The 23,963-nt window shown below is 36.4% G+C and overlaps 1 protein-coding gene across 3 annotated transcripts in view; it reads right to left on the bottom strand.

Moving 5' to 3' along the window:
• Positions 1 to 209: 209 nt before the first annotated feature.
• The window catches only part of DDC (dopa decarboxylase), a 222,497-nt gene continuing 198,743 nt past the window's right edge, over positions 210 to 23,963 (bottom strand). For all 3 annotated transcript variants that reach the window (XM_053714306.1, XM_053714307.1, XM_053714308.1), the window contains exons 13-15: positions 17,887 to 17,988; positions 1,052 to 1,271; positions 210 to 329 (exon numbers count right to left, since the gene is read on the bottom strand). In XM_053714306.1, coding sequence (XP_053570281.1) covers positions 1,065 to 1,271; positions 17,887 to 17,988 — 309 coding nt within the window. In that variant the 3' untranslated portion in view covers positions 210 to 329; positions 1,052 to 1,064. The remainder of the gene's footprint in view (positions 330 to 1,051; positions 1,272 to 17,886; positions 17,989 to 23,963) is intronic.

The following is a 23,963-nucleotide window of genomic DNA, read 5'->3' as shown; positions in this document are numbered from 1 at the left end:
AGGTTTACTCCTATCCTAAGTATTTCTTTAATTTTCCTACAGCATGAAACAACCACTCTGTCTGCAAAAAAAAAATGCCCGGTGCTGCTCTTTTTTTAGGGAAATAAAATATCCTATTGATCTTTCCATTTCATTTCTAGGCTATTGTTTTTTTTATTCTCTCCTCTTTTCTTTCACTACTTTGTGTAAATTATAGATGCAAACACCAATAAAATGAAACATTCTTTTATTTCTCTTGAATTAACATCATGGCAGACACATTATTTTCAATCAAATAAAATAAATATATAACAACAAAACATTTTTCTTATCTGTGGAGTTTTGTTTCCCTAGAAGAAGAAAAAAAGACATTCAGTTAAAAGCATTAGTAAGCTTTCAAAAAAGTAAGCAGCAAAATTGAAAAACACGCTATGTAATGACATCACAAAAAATCTCTAAAAACAGCCAATATTTTTTTTATATATTATTACTATTAAGAAGTAAAATTTTCATAGAAATGTATTGCATTTAGCCACCAATCAGGATGCGCTACCTAGGTGCTAAACCAAAAATGGGCCGGCTCTTAAGCTTGCATTCCTGCCTTTCAAATAAAGATACCAAGAGAATAAAAAAAATGATAAAGGAGTAAAATTAGAAAGTTGCTTAAAATTACCTGCTCTATCTAAAACATGAAAGAAAAAAATTTGGGGTTTCATATCCCTTTAAGGGCCGCATATAAATGTATGGCTATACACAAATGACAAAATATTTTACAAAAATGTTCGGTGGCACAAGGCCAGATTTAGTTAAGGGGGAAGGGTATCATCTTGTCTATCCACCACCAGAATTTCCCAAAGCAAACATTTTTTACATTTCCCAGGGGCCACAAAAACAAGTGCAGAGGGCCACATGTGGGCCATGGGCCTCCAGTTGGCCATCCCTGCTTTAACGAAAACATAGCTAATGGGTTTCAACATAAAATCACTATTAAGGTCTATTGGGAGATTTGTAGATACATCATTAGATACGTTTTTCTAAAGGATTGTATGTTTAGGCTAAAGGTGAGACTTACCATAAGGTTTAATCTATTGCTGACTACCATTTGTTCTCAGGAGTTCGGTGGCCAGTTCTTCAATATGCTTCCAGGCAAATGCAATGTGACTTGACTCCACAGTTCGAGCACAAACTGCAAACCGTAGAACAAATCTGTCCTCCAAGCAGCATGGCACAATATGTATCTTCTTTTCACTATTTATTTTTTGTAGCAGAGCTTTGTTTAATTCATTTGATCCCTGTAAAGAATGGAGATTACATTAAACTGACGTCTGAAATGAAGAATCCTTAATTTAAAATTATATTTTTATTTTTTACCCCTTATGCCAAATAGAAGACTACATCCAGCAGAACTTTGCTTTACGTACCACTGCAGCGTACATAAATGACCATGTGGTTTCACCCACTATTCTCTACTGTTGGTGTTGACAGTGCAGAGATGCTGTTGCTGGGTGGCACTGAAGAGGCAAGGAGCCAATAACAGTGGTTGCTTGACTATTGATCACTGCAATATCCTATCACAGTGGTCACATATATAAAAATAAATAAAAGTGGCTCTTGTGGCTTAATATTAATGTTGTTGTCACTTAAAAAAAAGCTACAATAGTATATTTACTTTAGGAAATAAGCTATTTGTGTCTTTTGTTGGTACTTTTAGTTTTCTGCCAGTGAGCATCATTGATCAACTACTATTAAAAAGCAAACTAGACTACCTATATGCATTAACTATGCTTAATGTACAATTTTTTACCTACAACGGAATGCTCAAAAATAACTAAAATCTACTCTGAACATAATATACGCTTGGCTCATTATTACACTTCTGTTTTTAGGAGATCACAAAATATCAAGGGTGTGGAGAGAGGCAAGCAATGTAACCCCTTACGCCAAATGTAAATGTATCTACATCCGGTGGTATTTTGCTCAAAAAAACACTACATTGTAGATAAAAAATTCCATGTGGTTTCCTACATTTCATTGCTGACACTGTTGATAGCAGAGAAACACAGTTGCTGGATAGCATTGAAGAGACAAGGAACCAATAGTAGTGGTTGCCTGCCTAGCATTCATTGCAATAGGTAGTGAGCACATGTTAGTATGATCACAGTTGGCATACATCAGCCAAATGGTGGCATGAAATGCAAAGACATGTGCCTAGATTAATAACTGTGATTTTCTACTTTAAAATATATATTGAATTTTGGCAGTTATGGCACACCAAATGATATTTCCCCCATTGCATTGTCAACTTTTAGAACATGAGATTTCTAGCTGCAGATACAGACCATATGATTATCAAAACTAATAACACTGGTTAAGAAAGAAAAATCATCAGATAAACTAATAGGTACTATAGACTTGGTTTGACCTCCTCATTCCAAATCTATGCTTAGTTTTCCCCCAGCATGTATAGTTATTGCAATAATCAAACATGACTAGGAGCAAACACAAACTTATACAGTGTCCAAAATATTCCTCTAGTTGATCCCAAGAAAATATTTCTTCCTCCCCATCACATTAAACTCGGGCTGGTAAAATGCTTGGTGAAGGTAATGGCAAAGACGAAATCTGAAGGGTTTCAATACCTGACTGGAAAATTTCCAAACATCAACATAGCTAAACTGAAAGAAGGGGTCTTCGTTGGATCTCAAATCCTAAATAACCTAAAAGATGGAGCATTTATAAAAACTCTGGTGAAGAAATGAGAAGCTTGGAAGAGTTTTCAATGGGTTTGTGACCACTTCCTAGGTAAAAGGAAATCTCCTGACTTCAGTGATGGTGTTAATAAACTTCTATGTGCATACAGGAAAATGGGATGTTGCATATCACCTAAGCTACACTTTCTACACTTCCATATACATTTCTTCCCTTCCAACCTTGGTTATGTTAGTGACTAATAAGGTGAGGTTTTCCACCAAGATATCAGGTCAATGGAACAACTCTATGGTGGCAGACTACTGTTGGATGTTGTATCGTGATACTCCTGATGCTGTGTACCACAGACATGGACATTTTTGAGTAATATTTACTTACATAGCTTAAATCCAATATTGTTGTATGTGTCATACTAAGCACACTCTTTGTTGTACTAAAGAGGTTTATTTTTCAAAAATGGTGGGTGCCAGCACAAATCTGATTGTAGATTTATGATCATCTTAAAAAACAGTTAATTTCTTATGATTAAAAAAAGGTTTTTTTTTGTAGACCTGTATAATAATTCCATACATGTGTTTTTATGATCTGAGTGAGAGGATACCAATTAAAGGGACAGTCAAGTCCCAAAAAAAACTTTCATGATTTAAATAGGGCATGTCATTTTAAACAACTTTCCAATTTACTTTTATCACCAATTTTGCTTTGTTCTCTTGCGCCTAGATTTAGAGTTTTGCGGCCAAAGGGGTGCGTTAGCTACGCGTGCTTTTTTCTGGCCGCACCTTTTAAATACCGCTGGTATTTAGAGTTCACAGAATGGCTGCGTTAGGCTCCAAAAAAGTAGCGTAGAGCATATTTACCGCAACTTCAACTCTCGATACCAGCGGTGCTTACGGACGCGGCCAGCTTAAAAAACGTGCTTGTGCACGATTCCCCCATAGAAAACAATGGGGCTGTTTGAGCTGAAAAAAAACCTAACACCTGCAAAAAAGCCGCGTTCAGCTCCTAACGCAGCCCCATTGTTTTCTATGGGGAAACACTTCCTACGTCTGCACCTAACACTCTAACATGAACCCCGAGTCTAAACACCCCTAACCTTACACTTATTAACCCCTAATCTGCCGCCCCCGCTATCGCTGACCCCTGCACATTATTTTTAAGCCCTAATCTGCCGCTCCGTACACCCCCGCCACCTACATTATCCCTATGTACCCCTAATCTGCTGCCCTAACATCGCCGACCCCTATATTATATTTATTAACCCCTAATCTGCCGCCCCCAACGTCGCCTCCACCTAACTACACTTATTAACCCCTAATCTGCCGACCGGACCTGAGCGCTACTATAATAAATGTATTAACCCCTAATCCGCCTCACTCCCGCCTCAATAACCCTATAATAAATAGTATTAACCCCTAATCTGCCCTCCCTAACATTGCCGACACCTAACTTCAAGTATTAACCCCTAATCTGCCGACAGGAGCTCACCGCTATTCTAATAAATTTATTAACCCCTAAAGCTAAGTCTAATTTTAACCCTAACACCCCCCTAAGTTAAATATAATTTTATTCTAACGAAATAAATTAACTCTTATTAAATAAATTATTCCTATTTAAAGTTAAATACTTACCTGTAAAATAAATCCTAATATAGCTACAATATAAATTATAATTATATTGTAGCTATTTTAGGATTAATATTTATTTTACAGGTAACTTTGTAATTATTTTAACCAGGTACAATAGCTATTAAATAGTTAAGAACTATTTAATAGTTACCTAGTTAAAATAATTACAAAATTACCTGTAAAATAAATCCTAACCTAAGTTACAATTAAACCTAACACTACACTATCAATAAATAAATTAAATAAACTACCTACAAGTATCTACAATTAAACCTAACACTACACTATCAATAAATAAATTAAATACAATTCCTACAAATAAATACAATTAAATAAACTAACTAAAGTACAAAAAATAAAAAAATATTTACAAACATTAGAAAAAAATTACAATTTTAAACTAATTAAACCTACTCTAAGCCCCCTAATAAAATAACAAAGACCCCCAAATTAAAAAAAGGCCCTACCCTATTCTAAATTACAAAAGTTCAAAGCTCTTTTACCTTACCAGCCCTTAAAAGGACCTTTTGTGGGCATGCCCCAAAGAATTCAGCTCTTTTGCCTGTAAAAAAAACCATACAATACCCCCCCCCCAACATTACAACCCACCACCCACATACCCCTAATCTAACCCAAACCCCCCTTAAATAAACCTAACACTAAGCCCCTGAAGATCTTCCTACCTTGTCTTCACCATGCCAGGTATCACCGATCGTTCCAGGCTCCGAAATCTTCATCCAAGGCCAAGCGGGGGCTAGACATCCATCATCCGGCGGCTGAAGAGGTCCAGAAGAGGCTTCAAAATCTTCATCCTATCTGGGAAGAAGAGGCGATCCAGACCGGCAACCATCTTGATCCAAGCGGCATCTTCTATCTTCATCCGATTACGACCGGCTCCATCTTGAAGACCTCCACCGCGGACCCATCTTCTTCTTCCGACGACTTCCCGACGAATGACGGTTCCTTTAAGGGATGTCATCCAAGATGGCGTCCCTCGAATTCCGATTGGCTGATAGGATTCTATCAGCCAATCGGAATTAAGGTAGGAAAATTCTGATTGGCTGATGGAATCAGCCAATCAGAATCAAGTTCAATCCGATTGGCTGATTCAATCAGCCAATCAGATTGAGCTCGCATTCTATTGGCTGTTCCGATCATAGTTCCGATTTATTATAGTAGCGGTGCAGTCCGCTCGGCAGATTAGGGGTTAATTATTGTAGGTAGCTGGCGGCGACATTGTGGGGGGCAGATTAGAGGTTAATAAATATAATATAGGGGTCGGCAGTGTTAGGGGCAGCAGATTATGGGTACATAAGTATAACGTAGGTGGCGGTCGGCAGATTAGGGGTTAAAAAAATTTAATCGAGTGGCGGCGATGTGGGGGGCCTCGGTTTAGGGGTACATAGGTAGTTTATGGGTGTTAGTGTACTGTAGAGCACAGTAGTTAAGAGCTTTATGAACCGGCGTTAGCCCAAAAAGCTCTTAACTACTGACTTTTTTCTGCGGCTGGAGTTTTGTCGTTAGATTTCTAACGCTCACTTCAGCCACGACTAAATACCGGAGTTAGAAAGATCCCATTGAAAAGATAGGATACGCAATTGACGTAAGGGGATCTGCGGTATGGAAAAGTCGCGGCTGGAAAGTGAGCGTTAGACCCTTTCCTGACTGACTCTAAATACCGGCGGTAGCCCAAAACCAGCATTAGGAGCCTCTAACGCTGGTTTTCACGGCTACCTCCCAACTCTAAATCTAGGCCTTGGTGTTCTTAGTTGAAAGCTAAACCTAAAAGGTTCATATGCTAATTTCTTAGACCTTGAAGGCCGCCTCTAATCTAAATGCATTTTGACAGTTTTTCACTAATAGAGGGCATTAGTTCATGTGTTTCATATTGATACCATTGAGCTCATGCACGTGAATTTACAGTGGAGTGAGCACTGATTGGCTAAAATGCAAGTCTGACAAAAGAACTGAAATAAGGGGGCAGTCTGCAGAGGCTTAGATACAAGGTAATTACAGAAGTAAAAAGTGTATTATTATAACTGTGTTCGTTATGCAAAACTGGGGAATGGGTAATTAAGGGATTATCTATCTTTTAAAACAACAAAAATTCTGGAAGTAAACTCAAACTATTGCTATTTATAGGTAAGTTGTGCTCATCTAATCCTCTCTGACAATAATAGAAAATTATATTATTATCTCTAACCCCACTGGACAACACATTTTCTATAAATGGGGAGGAAGTTATTACAGAGGTCATATTTACCCTTTTCTTTACTTAGCAAGATGTTTTATGCCTCATTTGAAAGAGGGGAACTCCCTTTTTTGATTGACACTTCTCTAAAAACATGTAATGGAGGTTTTTGATAATGGGGCGTGAGACCCTACATGGGAATGACTACATGAGTATAAATTAGTGAAATATTTAAAAAATCTATATACCATATATTTATTTATTTTTTTAAGATGGGAACATGCATAGACCCCATTGTTGAAATTAATTTTCACCTATCTGTGAAATCAGAATTTTGTGTAATTTTTAAATATTTTTTTATATATATTTTTTTTATGGTTACATATTTCATTTACACTCTTCTGCAAAAAGTTCTAGATGGTATAAACAGGGGGAAAAAATCTCCTAATTTTCAATTATTTATATTGGAAAACATTGTTAATCAATCTAACATTTTGATATTTTGGAAAGTTAGATAACATAATACATGAGGACCTATAAATTGTTTGATTCTAATATTTAAGAAACAATCGGCTAGATTACGAGTCTTGCGTTAGCCTTAAAAAGCAGCGTTGAGAGGTCCCAACGCTGCTTTTTAACGCCCGCTAGTATTACGAGTCTGGCAGGTACAGGTGTACCGCTCACTTTTCTTCCGCAACTCGAGCTTACCGCAAATCCCTTACGTAAATTGCGTATCCTATGTTTTTAATGGGATTTGCCTAACGCCGGTATTACGAGAAGTGAGCGGTAGACCCTCTCCTGTCCAGACTCCTACCGCATTTAAAAGTCAGTAGTTAAGTGTTTTATGGGCTAACGCCGTAACATAAAACTCATAACTAAAGTGCTAAAAAGTACACCCATAAACTACCTATTAACCCCTAAACCGAGCCCCCCCATCGGAAACACTTAAAGTTTTTAACCCCTAATCTGCCGACCGGACATCGCTGCCACTTTAATAAATATATTAACCCCTAAACCGCCGCACTCCCACCTCGCAAAGTTAAGTTTTATTAACCCCTAATCTGCCGTCCCTAACATCGCCGACACCTACCTACATTTATTAACCCCAATCTGCCGCACCCAACGTCGCCGCTACTATATTAAATTTATTAACCCCTAAACCTAAGTCTAACACCCCCCTAACTTAAATATAATTGAAATAAAACGAAATTAAATTACTACAATTAAATAAATTATTACTATTTAAAACTAAATACTTACCTGTAAAATAAACCATAAGATAGCTACAATATAACTAATAGTTACATTTGTATCTATCTTAGGGTTTACAGGTATACCCCGCTCATACAGCGGGTTAGGGACCGGAGCCCTGCTGTAAAGTGAAAACCGCCTTAAAGTGAAACAAGGCAGTTTTAGCTTTCTTTTCAGTGTTTAAAAACTTGAAAACATGTTTGAACTAACATATATTAGGGGTGCAATAGTGCTACGTGTAGTTTAACACTAGCACAGCACAGTATTACATTAGTATTCATTAAATACTGTACCTGTAAAATAGTGACAATTACTGTAGTAAAATTTGCCAGACTATAACACTGAGACACAGATTGCACTGTAAAGCTGTAAACAGAGTGAACTGCGCATAACAAAATGGTGCCAGTCACTTTTCTTGCAATCTCAAGATAATTACAGCACTGTTTCAAAATCCATGGAGGTTGAACTTCAGCTCCACAAAGCGCTGTATTAGCGAATCGCTGTAAAGTGAAGCGCTGTAAAGTGAGGTATACCTGTATATTTATTTTACAGGCAACTTTGTATTTATTTTGACAAGAAGAGACAGATGCGCCACATGGCCCAATATTGTTTGGTCCAAAACAAATAGGCAGGCAAGTAAGGAGTGAACTCACATTTATGAAAGCACCTCAATCAGTGCTGTAGAGGCAGTCTGGGATCTATTCGGTCACCCAGAAGACCAACTTCCCGCATTAGGTGTTATATCTGTATAAAAACAGTAAGAGGGACACAAGGTGCCTATATGGCCTAGTATTGTTGAAATTGTGGTGAATAAGGGCCAAATAATAGGAATGGTACTCACAATATTAATAGCATCTCCCTTGATGCTATAGGAGCAGGATGGGATCAATACAGTCACCCAACACACTTGGTACAAGGCACTCAGGAAAAGGCAATGATCCAAAGGTCAAGCGGCAGTCAGGGAAATCCAAAACATTCCTCAACAGAAAGGACCAGGTCCCAGGAAGAAGGCAGCAAGTGTTCAAAGATATAAATGGCTTTATTTAAAATATTAAAATCACAGGCAACGCGTTTCTCAGCCAATGGCTGTTTCTTCACGCTTCATGAAGTTGAATTCTTTGGATTTCCCTGACTGCCGCTTGACCTTTGGATCATTGCCTTTTCCTGAGTGCCTTGTACCAAGTCTGTTGGGTGACTGTATTGATCCCATCCTGCTCCTATAGCATCAAGGGAGATGCTATTAAAGGGACAGTCTAGGCCAAAATAAACTTTCATGATTCAGATAGAGCATGTAATTTTAAACAATTTACTTTTATCACCAATTTTGCTTTGTTCTCTTGGTATTCTTAGTTGAAAGCTTAACCTAGGAGGTTCATATGCTAATTTCTTAGACCTTGAAGCCCACCTCTTTCAGATTGCATTTTAACAGTTTTTCACCACTAGAGGGTGTTAGTTCACGTATTTCATATAGATAACACTGTGCTTGTGCACGAGAAGTTATCTGGGAGCAGGCACTGATTGGCTAGACTGCAAGTCTGTCAAAAGAACTGAAAAAAGGGGCAGTTTGCAGAGGCTTAGATACAAGATAATCACAGAGGTTAAAAGTATATTATTATAACTGTGTTGGTTATGCAAAACTGGGAAATGGGTAATAAAGGGAGTATCTATCTTTTAAAACAATAAAAATTCTGGTGTAGACTGTCCCTTTAATATTGTGTGTATCATTCCTATTATTTGGCCCTTATTCACCACAATTTCAACAATACTAGGCCATATAGGCACCTTGTGTCCCTCTTACTGTTTTTATACAGATATAACACCTAATGCAGGAAGTTGGTCTTCTGGGTGACTGAATAGATCCCATACTGCCTCTACAGCACTGATTGAGGTGCTTTCATAAATGTGAGTTCACTCCTTACTTGCCTACCTATTTGTTTTGGACCAAACAATATTGGGCCATGTGGCGCATCTGTCTCTTCTTGTCTCTTTAGATTGCTGCTCCTGGATCCTGGCCTGGATCTCTACAGATAGCTGACTCCATCTCCTCTCCAGAGACTTTATTTACAAACCTAATACACAAGTGTCTTTTTGTTCATCATTATTACACTGTTATTATAATTTTATACCCCATGGTTTAACGATTTAATATGGAATTTGATTGAGAATCATACCTATGATCTAATCTTTTCAACTCCCATTTAGTTGGAATATATAATTGTTATCTTATGCTTAGGGCATCATACACACTCTGTTATAGTTATTTATAGCTGTTATTGCTTTTATAATCATTACTGTTTATATCTATACCACATTGCACCAATTTTTCACCATTTTTAGTGGTGCCCTGATAGACTTACAGTCCTATATTATTTTTCACCACATCTCTTGCCCTTGGACTCTAGATACACTCACTTATAACTTAGGGCGCCCCCTTATTTTTTTTTTGTATTTTTTTTATTTTAACTAGGTACAATAGTTATTAAATAGTTATTAACTATTTAATAACTTCCTATTTAAAATAAATACAAATATACCTGTAAAATAAATCCTAACCTATATTACAATTACACCTAACACTACACTATCATTAAATTAATTAACTAAACTAACTACAATTAAATTAAATAAACTAAAGTACAAAAACAAACACTAAATTACAGAAAATAAAAAAATAATTACAAGAATTTTAAACTAATTACACCGAATCTAATCCCCCTAATAAAATAAAAAAGCCCCCCAAAATAATACAATTCCCTACCCTATACTAAATTACAAATAGCCCTTAAAAGGGCTTTTTGCGGGGCATTGCCCCAAAGTAATCATCTCTTTTACCTGTAAAAAAAAAAATACAATATCCCCCCAACATTAAAACCCACCACCCACACACCCAACCCTACTCTTGTAGTTAGTTTAGGTAATTCATTTAATGATAGTGTAGTGTTAGGTGTAATTGTAATTTAGGTTAGGATTTATTTTACAGGTATATTTGTCTTTATTTTAACTAGGAAGTTATTAAATAGTTAATAACTGTTTAGTAACTATTCTACCTAGTTAAAATAAATACAAAGTTGCCTGTAAAATAAAAATAAACCCTAAGCTAGCTACAATGTAACTATTAGTTATATTGTAGCTAGTTAGGGTTTATTTTATCGGTAAGAATTTAGTTTTAAATAGGATTAATTTATTTAATTGTAGTTATTTTCTTTAGATTTATTCAAATTATATTTAAGTTAGGGGGTGTTAGGGTTAGACTTAGGTTTAGGGGTTAATAAATGTAATATAGTAGCGGCGACGATGGGGGCGGCAGATTAGGGGTTAATAATTGTAGGTAGGTTGCGGCGACATTGGGGGGGCAGATTAGGGGTTAATAAATATAATGTAGGGTTCGGCGATGTTGGGGGCTTCAGATTAGGGGTTCATAATTATAATGTAGGTGGTGGCGGTGTCCGGAGCAGCAGATTAGGGGTTAATAATATAATGCAGGTGTCGGCGATGTCGGGGGCGGCAGATTAGGGGTTAATAAGATTAGGGGTGTTTAGACTCAGGGTTCATGTTAGGGTGTTAGGTGTAGACATAACTTTTGTTTCCCCATCGGGCTGCGTTAGAAGCTGAACGCTGCTTTTTTTCAGGTGTTAGGTTTTTTTTCAGCCCGATCTGCCCCATTGATTCCTATGGGGAAATCGTGCACGAGCACGTTTTGCCAGCTCACCGCTCCCGTATGCAACACTGGTATTGAAGTGAGATGTGGAGCTAAATTTTGCTCTACACTCACCTTTTTGCGGCTAACGCCGGGTTTAAAAAAAAACGTAATACCAGTGTTGTCTTAATGGAGCGTTTAAAAAAAAATGCTCGATAGCAATGCACCCCTGTTACCGCAAAACTCGTAATCTCTGTGAATGACTCCCATGGAGTTATTGTACATGTATGCTATAGAAAATCCCACAAACATTAACTGTATTTTTATTCATATGATGGCTTTTGTGATTTTTTGGGGTATTTCTGCAAACTAAAGATATATTATTATAGGTTCCTGGTTAACTTGAAAATAAAAATCATGATTTGTGTGAGAAATTCATAAAAATGTGTTCAAAGGCATCAAGTTTCAGCATATGGGTGAGAAATAGCTCAGCAGTGAAATTGTTACAGACCAGCAAATACAGTAGATTTGCATAATCAACAAATGCATTATAGAAAGGCAATGCAATAGAGCTTAGACTGAACTTCAGATGAGTAATATATTTTTTTCTAATAATTTTAAAATTTATGTCCATTTCTACTCCTGTATCATGTGACAGCCATCAGCCAATCACAAATGCAAAGATGTATAGTCTGTGAAATATTGCACATGCTCAGTAGAAGCTGGTGACTCAAAAAGTGTAAATAATGGACTGGGAGTTAATTGGAAATTTGTTTAAAATTGCATGCTGTATCTGAATCATTAACGTTTAATTTTGACTTGATTGTCCCTTTAAAACGAATATAGAAATCATTATTTACATTTGTATTTAATAGACCCCTCTGTGATAAGCCTGTGTCTTTAATATATTCAGACATTGAAAAGCATCTGAAAATCAGTTACAAAGAGCGTGCCAATGCTGTTTTTCGTCCCAGCAGGAGATCTACTGATTTATAGCACAAACACAAAGCAAAACAATCTTTGTTCAGTTAACACGGCAGCATCCCGTGTAACCTTTCACACTGCAAATGTCACTATGCACATCTTCTGACAGCACCACAAATACAAGAACTGGGGCGTCAAATTGGCTGATTAAGGGAAGGCTGGGAGACAACTAAGAATTATGAAACAAAAACCACCATCCTATAAATAATGCAGAACTTCAAAGCACCATTCGCAATTTCATTTTTCCAGCGTGCATATTTTGTTCCTTTAAAAACAAAAGAGCACACAGATGGAAAAATGTCTCCTTAAAAAAACTGCAAATTACAGCTTTGCCCTCTGTTATTCATTATGAACCTCCTATCCCTCTAAAGTAATTGTAAAAAAACGTTTTATCATCCCAATGTTTTGTGATGAAAATAAAATGATCAAGTTAAAAAAAAACAGTTCTTAAAGGCATAGTCTAGTTAAAAATTAAACTTTCATGATTTAGACAGAGCATGCCATTTTAAGCAACTTTCTAATTTACTTATTTCAAGCCTTGCGGTCACACACAGTGGTCCTGGGTGCCAGTAGTAGAAAAGTAACTTTGTAAGAGCTGTACGCCGATACGCATGGATCCAACCCATACAGCTCTTACAAAGTTACTTACTTTTCTACTACTGGCACCCAGGACCGCTGTGTGTGACTGCAAGGCTTGAAATAAGAAGCCGTGGTGTACATAAAACCAGCGAGACGAGCCACTTCGAAAAAAGAAAATTAGTGCGCGCACTTATTTAAAAACAAAGACCTACGTTACAGGTCCATGATAACCACGTGACCTCACATTGATCTCTTCTTGTTATAGAGAATTCAGACGGAGAGGAGACACATACGAAAACTGCTTTAAGGTACTGGAAGTAACCCCCGTTTACATGGAGTGCTAAAACTGTAAAACAGTCTCAAAAGAGACCTTCGAGAATATCGTGTAGTGCTGGTTGATTACGATACAGTTATAACAATCGTTGGAAAGATGCAACAAAGTGGTCATTAAGTTAAGACCTAGGAAACATTTTCTGATAGAAATCATTCTCTTTTATTTTTTGAGACATTGTCTTTTTTATGAAATTTGTAACTCCAATGGAGAGTTTCTGAGGCTGCTATACGTTTATTTTTGTGGACTTTTTTACCAAGAGTTTTCTCGCGTTCATTACCCTGCATTGACATATGTATTTATTTTATGAGATCTTTTTCATGCTACATCAAGGTTTATACATTATAGATTAGATTTTAAATAGCATTTTTAAACACCGGTGTTTGTAGATTTATGTGTTTTATGTAGTTCCATTAATTTAATTTAATAATAAACTAGTTTTATACACTTTGATCACTGTTTTTTATATAGCAATCGCTTATCCGCTATGGTTTATATATACATTTTATGAATTGATATTTTTTACTTACATATTATCTCAACATCACTACTGTTCTTATATATATATATATATATATATATATATATATATATATTATATTTTTACATTGGACTTTTTTACTTGTCACTATCACCTTTAGTATATATAGACACACGACTTGGAGTCACTGTTCACAATATCCTGTCACAGAGTGTAAGATTTTTATTCAGATAGTATCTAGGTATTTCACCTCTATATATTCCCCTTACTATTTATCACAGTTTTCCAATCTCACATAATTCGACACTTAGACTTATTAATTTTACCTATTAATTTACACATATATACATTAAATTATTTAATATTTTTTATAATCACTAGTCACCACCCTCACACATTTAGTGTTTTTTTCTATATTCATTGGCCTAGATTTAGAGTTTGGCGGTAGCCGTGAAAACCAGCGTTAGAGGCTCCTAACGCTGGTTTTAGGCTACCGCCGGTATTTGGAGTCACTCAAAATAGGGTCTAACGCTCACTTTCCAGCCGCAACTTTTCCATACCGCAGATCCCCTTACGTAAATTGCGTATCCTATCTTTTCAATGGGATTTTTATAACTCCCGTATTTAGAGTCGTGTCTGAAGTGAGCGTTAGACATCTAACGACAAAACTCCAGCCGCAGGAAAAAAGTCAGTAGTTAAGAGCTTTCTGGGCTAACGCCGGTTTATAAAGCTCTTAACTACTGTGCTCTAAAGTACACTAACACCCATAAACTACCTATGTACCCCTAAACCGAGGTCCCCCCAAATCGCCGACACTCGAAAAAAATTTTTTAACCCCTAATCTGCCGACCGCCACATACGTTATCCTTATGTACCCCTAATCTGCTGCCCCTAACACCGCCAACCCCTGTATTATATTTATTAACCCCTAATCTGCCCCCCTCAACGTCGCCTCCACCTGCCTACACTTATTAACCCCTAATCTGCCGACCGCAAAGCGCCGCCACCTACGTTATCCTTATGTACCCCTAATCTGCTGCCCCTAACACCGCCGACCCCTATATTATATTTATTAACCCCTAATCTGCCCCCCACAATGTCGCCTCCACCTCCCTACACTTATTAACCCCTAATCTGCCGACCGGACCTGAGCGCTACTATAATAAAGTTATTAACCCCTAATCCGCCTCACTAACCCTATCATAAATAGTATTAACCCCTAATCTGCCCTCCCTAACATCGCCGACACCTAACTTAAATTATTAACCCCTAATCTGCCGACCGAATCTCGCCGCTATTCTAATAAATGTATTAACCCCTAAAGCTAAGTCTAACCCTAATACTAACACCCCCCTAAGTTAAATATAATTTAAATCTAACGAAATTAATTATCTCTTATTAAATAAATTATTCCAATTTAAAGCTAAATACTTACCTGTAAAATAAATCCTAATATAGCTACAATATAAATTATAATTATATTATAGCTATTTTAGGATTAATATTTATTTTACAGCTGTATTTCTTGGGGCATGCCCCGCAAAGGGCCCTGTTCAGGGCTGGTAAGGTAAAAGAGCTTTGAACTTTAGTAATTTAGAATAGGGTAGGGCATTTTTTTATTTTGGGGGGCTTTGTTATTTTATTAGGGGGCTTAGAGTAGGTGTAATTAGTTTAAAATTGTTGTAATATTTTTCTTATGTTTGTAAATATTTTTTTATTTTTTGTAACTTAGTTCTTTTTTATTTTTTGTACTTTAGCTAGTTTATTTAATTGTATTTATTTGTAGCAATTGTATTTAATTAATTTATTGATAGTGTAGTGTTAGGTTAATTGTAGGTAATTGTAGGTAGTTTATTTAATTAATTTATTGATAGTCTAGTGTTAGGTTTATTTGTAACTTAGGTTAGGATTTCTTTTACAGGTAAATTTGTAATTATTTTAACTATTTTAGCTATTAAATAGTTCTTAACTATTTAATAGCTATTGTACCTGGTTAAAATAAATACAAAGTTACCTGTAAAATAAATATAAATCCTAAAATAGCTATAATATAATTATAATTTATATTGTAGCTATATTAGGATTTATTTTACAGGTAAGTATTTAGCTTTAAATAGGAATAATTTATTTAATAAGAGTTAATTAATTTCGTTAGATTTAAATTATATTTAACTTAGGGGGGTGTTAGTATTAGGGTTAGACTTAGCTTTAGGGGTTAATACATTTATTAGAATAGCGGCGAGATTCGGTCAGCAGATTAGGGGTTAATAATTGAAGTTAGGTGTCGGCGATGTTAGGGAGGGCAGATTAGGGGTTAATACTATTTATGATAGGGTTAGTGAGGCGGATTAGGGGTTAATAAGTGTAGGCAGGTGGAGGCGACGTTGTGGGGGGCAGATTAGGGGTTAATAAATATAATATAGGGGTCGGCGATGTTAGGGCAGCAGATTAGGGGTACATAGGGATAATGTAAGTAGCGGCGGTTTACGGAGCGGCAGATTAGGGGTTAATAATAATATGCAGGGGTCAGCGATAGCGGGGGCGGCAGATTAGGGGTTAATAAGTGTAAGGTTAGGGGTGTTTAGACTCGGGGTACATGTTAGAGTGTTAAGTGCAGACGTAGGAAGGGTTACCGCATAGCAAACAATGGGGCTGCGTTAGGAGCTGAACGCGGCTTTTTTGCAGGTGTTTGGTTTTTTTTCAGCTCAAACAGCCCCATTGTTTCCTATGGGGGAATCGTGCACGAGCACGTTTTTGAGGCTGGCCGCGTCCGTAAGCAACTCTGGTATCGAGAGTTGAAGCTGCGTTAAAAATGCTCTACGCTCCTTTTTTGGAGCCTAACGCAGCCTTTATGTGGACTCTCGATACCAGAGTTATTTTTATGGTGCGGCCAGAAAAAAGCCGGCGTTAGTTTTTCGGGTCGTTACCGACAAAACTCCAAATCTAGGCCATTGTTTCTTATTTTTTACACTATTTTCAAAAAAAATTTACTTTCTTTATATTTAGATTTTTTTATTATTTTTGTCCTTTTCCCAGTATCATTGTACTGATTTTATCACTCCGTTTCTTGGCTTCCCGTAATATCACATGGGTTATACATATACACAGTTTACACATTTTTGACCTTTACATATTCACTCTTAGTTAATGTAATATATATTTTGAATTTCTAATTTTAAAATTTGTAATTTTCTATTTTTAATTTTCATATTTAAGAATTTTTACATTGTGACTTATCTAGATTAGATCCTCCACCATCATCGGATTTATTTATGCATTTGGTATTTTCTAAACCGGTTTTAACTTTCTAATCCAGATTGCTGATCTTTCCTTACCCATTTTTTCTAATCAAAAAATGCATATACATATACACAGTTAATTCTTGCACATGCTCAGTGGGAGCTGGAGCCACAGGAAGTGTGCATATAAAATAATATGCATGTTTTGATAATGGAAGTATGTTGGAAAGTTGTTTATATAATTACATGCTATTTCTATAAAACTATAATTTGGAATTTAGTGGCCATTTAAATGACCGAGTCTGCTTAGAGGTCTGCTTTGGGCATGGCCGACAGGAACTTGAGGGCCATGGCTTTGGTCTGAAGAGGTGGTGTGGCTAACAGGGGCGTGTGTACCATGGTTCTGATCTGAAGTACAATATAGGCATATAACTTGCAGGGCCTAAAGTAAGGCCTTATAACTAGGGCATATCCTGTAAAGCGGCACTGCTGCTCCTCCTGTCTTTTTTTTTACCATGGCATTTGGCTGCGCTTTATAAGTAAATAAAATAGTTAACAGAAGCTGAAGGGCCATGGGTTCAAATCTTAGATCTGACCACAACCCCATCTATTGCTATCCCCCTGATCACCTATTGGCCATCTAGTATTTTACAGAGGACCACAGCAAGTCCATCATAATTACAGAAACTGCTGTTGTAATCCTATCAGGACATTTAATAATAAATCATTGCTCCAAAAGTTTCTGCTGCTTTTGTGATTTCGCTACTGACAAGCAAAACCACTGAGCTAACTGAAATGTAAAAAGGCTGGGGGGGGGGGCAGATTGTTTTTATATTAAAATGTATTGACAGTGCCCCTCTAACTATTTACCTTACCTTACCTTTAATCTGAAGCACACCAATCCAAGGATGACTTTTGCACAGATTTCAAAGCGCTCATCCTGTTTCACGTAATCCAAAAACTCATGTGCGAGTTGTACATGCTGTAAAATACAATATAAGAAGTTGGGAAATTATTTATAAACAGTATAAAGGTTTACATCACATGTTTACTGGAATTGATCACATTTAAATTGTATATGGAACCTCTGCAAAGAGAATGGCCACTGTATAACGCAAAGCCTGGTGATTAAAGGGACTGGAAACCCCAAATTTGTTTTTCTAATTGACTTCTATTATCAAATTTTCTAAAGCAGGGACATTAATTCAGGAGCATGCACATGTCTGGATCACTATATGGCAGCAGTTTTGCAACAATGTTATCCATTTACAAGAGCACTAGATGGCAACACTATTTCCTGCCATGTAGTGATCCAGATGCCTACCTAGGTAGCTCTTAAAGAAAGAATATCATGGGAACAACGCAAATTTGATAATAGAAGTCAATTGGAATCTTTTATTAAATTGTATACTCTGAATCACAAATTACATTTTTGGGTTTAATATCTCTTTAATATTCATCAAATTAATTCATTAATGTCTATTTTTTTCATTACCATCATTTGAAAGGAGTAATATATATAACTGACAAATTAGTTGATAATTCGCTGTGTGTAGTAATTTGTTTCAGAACAGAATAGGAAACCTAAAAATGTGTTGGATTTCTCTGGCAGCAGAAGCACAAAAGGATATAAATAGTATTCATTTACTCACATAGGGTCTGTAGTCAGGGATCCTGTTTCTAATTAAACAAACTAGTACATATGAATTCCAGCCTCCAAATTCTGCATAAAAAACCTTTATTCTTTCCACATATGGTCCAGGACAAACAATACAACGTTTCAGGCCTTTACTAGGCCCTTAGTCATGTATACTGATTATACACAGGCTTGTGCTTTTTATACTCTCACCTGTTAACATGGGAGCATTTTCAGACTCAATGGACATCTTGTGGATATAAACTATTACTACATCTCTTCAAAAAATGGTCCCATGTGCATAATTCCAATATATATATATATTCACATAAAATCACTTAAAACCTATATATACAATTTAAAAAGGAGATCACAGCACTTAGTAGCAGGATTATTACAAACCAAATTCAATCACAATTATTAATGAATTTCTAATATCCGAGAAACAGAGGGAAAAACAGGGAAAAAGAGGTAATTAAGCCAAAGAAAAAAAAATTTAATTCAATTTAATTTAAAGAAATGGATTCCAATCATAATCCTTGTTGAGACCTTTGGGGGTAAAGTATTCCAGTTTATAAATCCAGAACATTTCTCTGGTCTTCAATAAATGTTCTCTATCCCCTCCCCTTCTAGGCTTAACAATCCTCTCTATGATCTGGAACCTCAACTGGCTTATGTTGTGGCCCATAGAGAGGAAGTGAGAGGATACAGGTGCATCTTTATTTTTCTGTCTGATATTAGACTTATTTTCCGTCATCCTCTCCCTTACCTCTCTACAGGTCTCGCCCACATAAATCAATCCACATGGACACTTGATTAAATAAATAACAAATGTAGATCTACATGTCATGCAGTCTCTTATTTGAAACTTCTTCCCATTTATTGGATAATAAAAGATTTCCCCTTTTATCATAGAACTGCAATGACTACAGTTAAGGTATGGATAGCACCCCTTTCTTTTTGTACCTATGGTTGTCTGGATACTGGTTCTTTCACTGCCTATATCAGTGTGTACTAACATATCCTTAATGATTTGATTTTTTTCTATAGGCCACCATTGGTACTTTTTTAAACTCTTCCACCTGTGGATTACATTCCCTCAATATATGCCAATACTTTTTGAGAATTCCTGCAATTTTTCTGCTTAATTTGTTAAACTGAGTCACAAATATCATGTTGTCCCTTTCCTGTGTTTTATTTTTATTTGTCTTATTCCCATTATTGACTGAATTCAGTTGTTCTTGAACCAATTCAGTGGGGTAACCCCTATTGATGAACGCATATTCCAGTTCCTCCAATCTGTATTTGCATCTATTAGTATCAGATACTATTCGTTTTACTCTTGTGAATTGACTTTTTGGAATTGCTTTGAATACATTTTTAGTGTGACAACTACCATATTTCAACAAATTATTTCGATCTGTACTCTTGATGTATAAATCTGTCCTTAGAAAACCCTTCTCAACATGCACATATGTGTCCAAGTATTCTATACCTATTTCGCTCATATTTAGAGTAAATTTTTACCCTTTCACTGAGTCATTTAGATCCTGGACAAAAGCTAATAGGCTACCAACATCGCCCCCCCCACATGCCAAACACATCATCTAAGTACCTCCACCAGGAGGCACCATAGAGTTGGAACAAACCACGAGGATGCACAAAGTGCTCCTCAAAGCTGTTCATGAATATGTTGGCGTATGTGGGAGCGACGTTGGAGCCCATAGCTGTCCCTTGTTTTTGTAAATAGGAGTCCATAAATAGAAAATAATTTTGATGTAATATTACTGACAAAAGATTTATTAAAAAGCTAATTTTTCCCTCTGTATATTCACTGTCAGATCTCAATAAGTTTTTAACTGCTTTAATGCCACTGGTGTCTTTAATTAAAGTGCACAAACTACACACATCTAGGGAAAACAGAATACATTTATCACCAATATAGCCTAAATCTTTAATCTTTGACAAAAAATAATTTGTGTCTTTTAAATGGGATGTGGTTTTCTTAATCAGTGGCTGTAATACCCTATCTAAGAATACTGCAATAGGTGAAAAAACAGACCCTATGCCAGCCACAATAGTCCGCCCTGGTGGTTTCTCTCTTGCTTTATGTATCTTAGGCAGTACATATAGAACAGATCTAATTGGGTTTTCAATAGTTAAAGCTATCCTGAATTTTTCTGTGATTATATCATGTTTAACTACCTGTTCCAAGATGTTATTTATCTATTTGCCTATCTGAATTGTGGGGTCCCTGGGTAATTCCTGATATACATTCTTGTATGCCAATTGTCTCTTGATCTCTTCTATATAATCTGACCTGTTTAAGATGACTACAGTCCCACCCTTGTCCGCTTCTTTTATGATAATATCAGTATTTTGTCTTAGTGATTGTATTGCTAATTTATCTTTTCTGTTTTTTGTACCAGTTTCCTCTTTCTCTCTCTCTCTTAAAAAGATGTTCCACTTCTCTCTGTACCAAATTCCTATATGTGCTTATACTATGGGTAGATGTAGGTGTAAATTTACATTTTTAGGAATACCATACTTATTAGTGTCATCAAATTTAACATTATCCTTTTTTACATTACTAAGGTGATCCTGTTATGTAGAAAAATACATTTTAAGTTTTAATTTCCTAAAGTACCTCTGCAAGTCCTTTTGGACAGTGAAATCATCACAAAAATCATCTAAACAATGTGAAAGATCTTTGTTTAGAACCAATTGTTCCTCTTCTTTCAAAATATAATTAGATATATTGTGCACTAAATTAACATCAACTCTACGGGTATCTAATTTAATAAGTGATTCAAAATTCAAACATATTAGTGAATTATTCGTGCATTTAGTCCCATTATTAGTAGTCATATTGGTAACAGAAATATTAGAGGAATCATGTCCCTGTTTGTCTCGTTTCATGTTTTCCAAGCACAATCTTACAGAGACACCTGTGTTAGTAACGTGATTCAGTCCATTAATTTTTTTCTAGAGCATGGCGACAATATTTTGTTGGTATAAAGTTTATTAGATGTAATATACGTTGAGTTATCTTTACATATATCATTGAGGCTACAGGATTGGTCATATTCGTTTGCATCATTAAATGCCTCAACTTGTCGGATGTCAGCCCCTTTTGCATTGTAATCATTAGGGTTAACCGTCAGTTCATGACTAATCTGCTCATTATCTTTTCGTAGCAGTATATTTTGTCCCCCATACCTCTTTTCTCCAGTGGGCTGACTCCCCATCTCCATCGGCACTGATGCAGCTAGTAGCGTCCTTGTTGCATTCCACTTGTTCAACGTGATCGTTGTCGCTCTGAGGTTATCCCTTGGCCGGTTGTATTTCCTTTGATGTTTCCTTCCAGCACGGTGGTATCGACATCCGAGTCTTCTGTTAAAAAACTCACTGAAGACTCTGATCCACTATGGGCATCATCTTGAGCTTGTGACTACTTTGTTTGTCTCCTCTGCTCCCATGGGTTGATGTTAAAGCTCCTTCCCTGATGATCAAATCCTGTGTTCTGGCGCCACCTGTAGACAATACCATGACAGTAATCCTGTTCATCCCTTATGAATTTCAGGGGTTTGCGAGTTTCCAACTGTTTCCTGTATTCAGTCACAGATTTTTCAACTTCCATTACCAATTTCTTATATTCATTCCGAGGTAAGGTTTGTACATGCTGCTCCTTCTGTTGATTTATGCTGTCTTTATATTTATTTATCTCTAATTGAGCATATTCCACAGTCCATGTTATAAGGTCAAATGAGCACTTGTTAATTATGCTCTCAAATTTTTCACAGTAATCTTTTCGATCAGCAAACAAGGTGTGGACATTCTCAGCCCCCTAGGAATGCGCTGCACCCTATGATATTCTGATAGGGTTATTGCATGTAACTCTAGTACCATCTTCTTTTTGCTCTCTTTTTCAAATAATCTACCAGTAGCTTCAGGAGCAATTTTTAAAAAAATCTCTGTTGCCTGCTACATTGGCATTAATCTGTTGTGCAGTCTCCTTATCATATCCAAATATCCTTGGACCCATTTGTATATCAACAGTTTAATTTGGTGTCATACCTTCAGCCATAATGATGTGCACGTACTTCCGTGGCAACTCAATAATAGTTTCACAGCAATTGAAAAACAGCACACTTTTGTCTATGTGATGGGGCACGGAATGCAGAACTTGCCAGGTTCCTTTATCCAATCTAGAACATATGAATTCAAGCCTACAAATTCTGCATAAAAAAACCTTTATTCTTTCCACATATGGTCCAGGACAAACAATACAATGTTTTCACACAAGCTCAAGATGATGCCCATAGTGGATCCGAGTCTTCAGTGAGTTTTTTAACAGAAGACTTGGATGTCAATACCACTGTGCCGGGAGGAAACATCAAAGGAAATACAACCGGCCAAGGGATGATGTCAGATGATGACAACGATCACGTTGAACACATGGGATGCAGCGAGGTCACTACTAGCTGCATCAGTGCTGATGGAGATGGGGAGTCAGCCCGCTGGAGAAAAGAGGTATGGGGGACAAAATATACTGCTCCGAAATGATAATGAGCTTATTAGTCATGAATTGACGGTTAACCCTAATGATTACAATGCAAAAGGGGCTGACATCTGACAAGTTGAGGCATTTAATGATGCAAACAAATATGACCAATCCTGTAGCCACACTGATATATGCAAAGATGACTCGACGTATATTGCATCCAATGAACTTTATACCAACAAAAAATTGTCGCCATGCTCTAGAAAAATTAATTGACTGAATCACGTTAATAACACAGGTGTCTCTGAAAGATTATGCTGGGAAAACATGAAACGAGACAAACAGGGGCATGATTCCTCTAATATTTCTGTTACCAATGTGACTACTAATAATGGGACTAAATGCACGAATAATTCACTAATATGTTTGAATTTTGAATCACTTATTAAATTAGATACACGCAGAGTTGATGATAATTTAGTGCACAATATATCTAATTATATTTTGAAAGAAGAGGAACAATTGGTTCTAAACAAAGGTCTTTCATATTGTTTAGATTATTTTTGCAAGGATTTCACTATCAAAAAGGACTTGCAGAGGTTCTTTAGGAAATTAAAACTTAACATTTATTTTTCTACACAACAGGATCACCTTAGTAATGTAAAAAAAGGATCATGTTAAATTTGATGACACTAATAAGTACCCATAGTATAAGCACATATATGAATTTGGTACAGAGAGAAGTGGAACATCTTTTTAAGAGAGAGAGAAAGAGGAAACTGGTACAAAAACAGAAAAGATAAGTTATCAATACAAT

This window comes from Bombina bombina, chromosome 5 (assembly GCF_027579735.1).
Source record: "Bombina bombina isolate aBomBom1 chromosome 5, aBomBom1.pri, whole genome shotgun sequence".
NCBI classification, from domain to species: domain Eukaryota; kingdom Metazoa; phylum Chordata; class Amphibia; order Anura; family Bombinatoridae; genus Bombina; species Bombina bombina.
The sequence above is the reverse complement of the archived record's forward strand: the minus strand, read 5'-3'. Positions and strand labels throughout refer to the sequence as shown.